The sequence below is a fragment of the Neophocaena asiaeorientalis genome, unplaced genomic scaffold (assembly GCF_003031525.2).
Source record: "Neophocaena asiaeorientalis asiaeorientalis breed wild unplaced genomic scaffold, Neophocaena_asiaeorientalis_V1.1 scaffold964, whole genome shotgun sequence".
NCBI classification, from domain to species: Eukaryota; Metazoa; Chordata; class Mammalia; order Artiodactyla; family Phocoenidae; genus Neophocaena; species Neophocaena asiaeorientalis.
The window spans coordinates 101,259-104,998 of record NW_020175787.1 but is presented as its reverse complement, the minus strand read 5'-3'; the positions used below and the strand labels follow the sequence as shown (position 1 = coordinate 104,998).

General features: G+C 54.2%; 1 protein-coding gene across 1 annotated transcript in view; it reads right to left on the bottom strand.

Moving 5' to 3' along the window:
• Nucleotides 1–3,740, bottom strand: part of SLC6A7 (solute carrier family 6 member 7) — a 22,501-nt gene that overhangs the window by 12,068 nt on the left and 6,693 nt on the right. The window contains exons 3-5 of the mRNA XM_024732250.1: nucleotides 3,465–3,596; nucleotides 3,095–3,329; nucleotides 1,300–1,438 (exon numbers count right to left, since the gene is read on the bottom strand). Of these exons, the coding sequence (XP_024588018.1) occupies nucleotides 1,300–1,438; nucleotides 3,095–3,329; nucleotides 3,465–3,596 (506 nt within the window). The remainder of the gene's footprint in view (nucleotides 1–1,299; nucleotides 1,439–3,094; nucleotides 3,330–3,464; nucleotides 3,597–3,740) is intronic.

Sequence of the window (3,740 nt, the reverse complement as noted above, 5' to 3'; positions counted from 1 at the left end):
GACCAAAAAAAAAAAAAAAAAAAAAGAAATCCCCATCTTACTAACTCATCTATGCAGCCTAAGCTGGGAGCAGTCACCATGCTCTCTCTCCTTCCCTCACTCCCTCCACACATCACTGCTTTCCAAGGCTGTTCCCAACCATCCACTCTCTCCAGCTCCACTGTACCCTGGTCCAGGCCCCCTGCAAACCCAGCCTGCGTGGTCATCAGACGTTGGACATGCCCAAACTCCCCTCTGCCCCGTCTGTGCCTGTTCCCAAACCTCCAGCCTTGCCCTCAGCAAACACCATCAAGTCTCAAGCCCCTCGCTGCCTTGGCTTGCACCACGATGACCTCTCCTGGCTTTCTAATGGTCTCTACACTGTCTTTCTAATCTTTTTTTTAGTGGTTCTCTTCCTCGTGGACAACGTCTCCCAGCCCTTTGCAGAGGGACAAGTTCTAATTTATAAATGATTGAGTAAACACTTAGAAGGTTTCCAAGTCCTTCTGAAACAGCTTTATGGCCCTTCCTTCCCTTCATAACCTAAAACGGGCGTCTGCGGCTTTGTCTTCCCAGCATCTAGCTGGCCTTCTTCAGATAACAGTCGCCTGACTTTCCCACCTGGCGCTGACTCCATTCCCAGCCCCAGCCAAGCTGAGCACTCCACCCTCCTGCCCACGGTGACTGGTTCAGGGATGGGTATCAGACCTATGTATCCAGTGAGACTCAATTCTAGGATTTTTGAAACTTGGGACAAGGGAGAATACTTAGCAGGTAAGATGTAAGCGTAGAGCTGCTAGGGGCAACCTCATGAAAAACGTAGCCTGAGAAGGAAGCCAATCTGGAGGAAAGTACTGCTGAGACACCAAGAGAACGACATTCCTGATAACTCCAACTGAACCTCTAGATCCAGCCATGCCTGAAGAAGACCCTCTAGACTTTCCAATTTGGTGTGACAACTGGGTGTTCTAGTGCTTGCATTTCAAAGAGCCGTCACTCATACCCACCCTCCAAGCACTCAATGAACACTTGCTGAGGTTCTTCAAAGCGCCAAGCACTAGGTTAGGAAAGAAGCTTGAATAACAGGTATGTCCCGCTCTCGGCGTGTTTCTAGTCTAGCGAGCCAGCCTAGCCACCATCCAGGCTCACCCCCACATCTTTCTTCAGGCAGTGCCTCCCTCCCCCAGTCTCAATGCACTCTCCCTCCCCCTATTCCCAGTTGAAGTCCATCCATCCTCTCAGGCTCAGTCCACACCCTGCCTCCTCAGGAAGACCTCACCCTTCCCAGCCTCTGAAGCCTCCGGGGCCTCCCAGCTTCACCTTGCCCGAGGACTTCACACCCTTGAGGATACAGAGGAACACGATGACCCAGGCAAGCAGCAGGCAAAGGCAGAGGTTCCAGCGGATCTGCCCAGGACTTCCGATGCCCCGGCTGCCTTGGATGTGGAGGACGTAGCGGCTGTGGGAGACAAGGTCTGAATGTCCTCTGGTGACCCTGCCACGTTCCACAGACATTGAGTAAAGCTGTGGCCAGCCTGCGAGACTATCCTGGCTTTTTTCTATTTGATTCCTCTCCATCCTTCTCTGACCAGCTCAGCAGCCACGAGGTGGGCCTCTACAGACCCCATCACGCAGGCTGCTTTCCTCTTCAATTTCCATCTGGGTCTGGCTAATGGGAGGCAACAGCAGGAGACTGGATGATGGGTTGGGGTATTTACACACACATATGTACACGCATACATGCACGCACACCATCAGAGGGTCTGGCTGTGACTGCCTTCTGCTATAGCACAGCTTTTGTTGGGCAGCCCTTCCTCCAAGGCTTCAAATTTCCCCCGGTTCCGGGAACACTGCCTCCTTGCCTCGGGGGTGATATGGCTGTCCCTCCTGCTGGTGCCTCACCTTTCCATGTGGATCCCCTCTGTAAAGTCCCTCCACTCACTCAGCTCCCTTCAGCCCTGTGAGAGTGCCAATCGGCTTCCTGCCTGCTCCCCCCAACTGATGCAGTGGGCCATGGCGTTGCCATGGAGACCCCTGGCAGTTGCCAGTGACCATGTCATGTTCTTTGGCTTTTAGCTGCAGACCCAAGCCCTCCCCCACTGGTCAGACATACTCCTCAGCAGGTGCAGACACTTTGGATGGACTTTAAGTGGATAAACGGATGGACCGTGTAATATGTGTGGGTTGGAGATTAAAACATTTCAAGACATGCAGCTCATTTGGGGGAAGATTCCTAAGAGTAGCCTTTTGCTACTAGGTAAAGGGTTGGGGGTATCTGGTCTGTGTCCTCTGGTTAACCAATGGCCCTTACCTAGGAACAAGGCTACTCTGGAATGTTCCAGAACAAGATCACGTATCAGGAGGCCTTGGTTCCAGTACTGCCTCTGCCAGTAGGTACTGAGCAAGCCTCTGGGCCTTGTTTTCTCAGCTATAAAGTGGGACTTTGGGACAGGCCAATGGACAGCGATGCCCTTTCGATACCCACCATTCACAGGGGCTTGCAATGTGCCTGGCACTGTGTTAAGGGTTTTACCTGCATAATTCGCATAGCAACCCCTTACTCTCTCCTACAGTCTTCTTTCTCCTGTTAGGCTAACCTGAGATGGTCCTGTATGATCATGGCCTCTGCTAAGTGCCTTACCCACTAGTACAGTCGGTACTCAATAAATACAGATTGAAAGAACGAATGATTGAGTGGCTGACTGATACCATCCTATGAAGCAGGGACTCTTATTACCCCCTTGAGCAGAGGAGGAAACTGAGGCTCCAAAAGTTGACGATTACTGTTACCGTCGGCATCATTACCATCAGCTAGCACTTACTGGGCACTCACAATCCACCAGGCTGGGCAGCACTACTTATAAGCTTTCTTTCCTCGAATCCTCACAGTAACCTTCCAATACTATTAGCACACCCACTTCCAAGATAAAGCAAAAGAAATTGTTCACGGTCACACAGCTGGCCAGGTGAAGAGCTGGGATTAGAACCCAGAGTCCACCTAACACGAGCACCTGAGCTTGGCCTTTGAGGTGCATATGCTGAGCCCCCTGGGGACACGGGCACACTGATGCCTTCTGTCCCTCCCTGACCGTTGCTGGGCCGGCGGGGGCCTGACCTCCAGTACTCCTCGCTGGGGCTGACGGTGCTGGTGAGGTTGAGGGGCAGGGCCCCGTTGCCGTCCTTGGAGCCTCTGTGCTCGAGGCAGAGGTCTGTGTTCCACCAGTTGCCACAGTGCTCCCAGGGCAGGTTGCTGGTGAGGGAGGCGAAGAGGTAGAAGAGGACGTAGGCGATGATCATGTTGTAGTAGATGGCCACCAGGCCCACGATGAGCAGCATGGCCGCACCGGCACCTGGGCGGGGGAGCGGGCAGCCTTCAGGCCAAGGAAGCCATCCCCTTTCTGGGTTTCACCTCCCTCTCTGCCTACAGGTTGTGGCGGGAACCTCCCCGCCTCCCTCAGGCTCAGAGCACCCCACTGAAGCCTCACCTTTGAAGAGGGGGCTGATTTTCCAGACAGCCAGGGGTCCCAGGCTGGAGAACTGGCCCAGAGAGAGCTCGAGGAAGAAGAGGGGGATGCCGCAGATGGCCAGCATGAGGAAGTAGGGCACAAGGAAGGCGCCTGCGAGGAGGAGAAGGGAGGGTGGGGAGGGTCTGGGGCTGGGCTCCCCCTAAAGCCCAGCTGTAGCCCCGCCCCACCCCTCCCCTGACTGGCAGACACCACCACTTCTCACGTGGATTAGGGCTGGGCACTGCAAGACTGTCT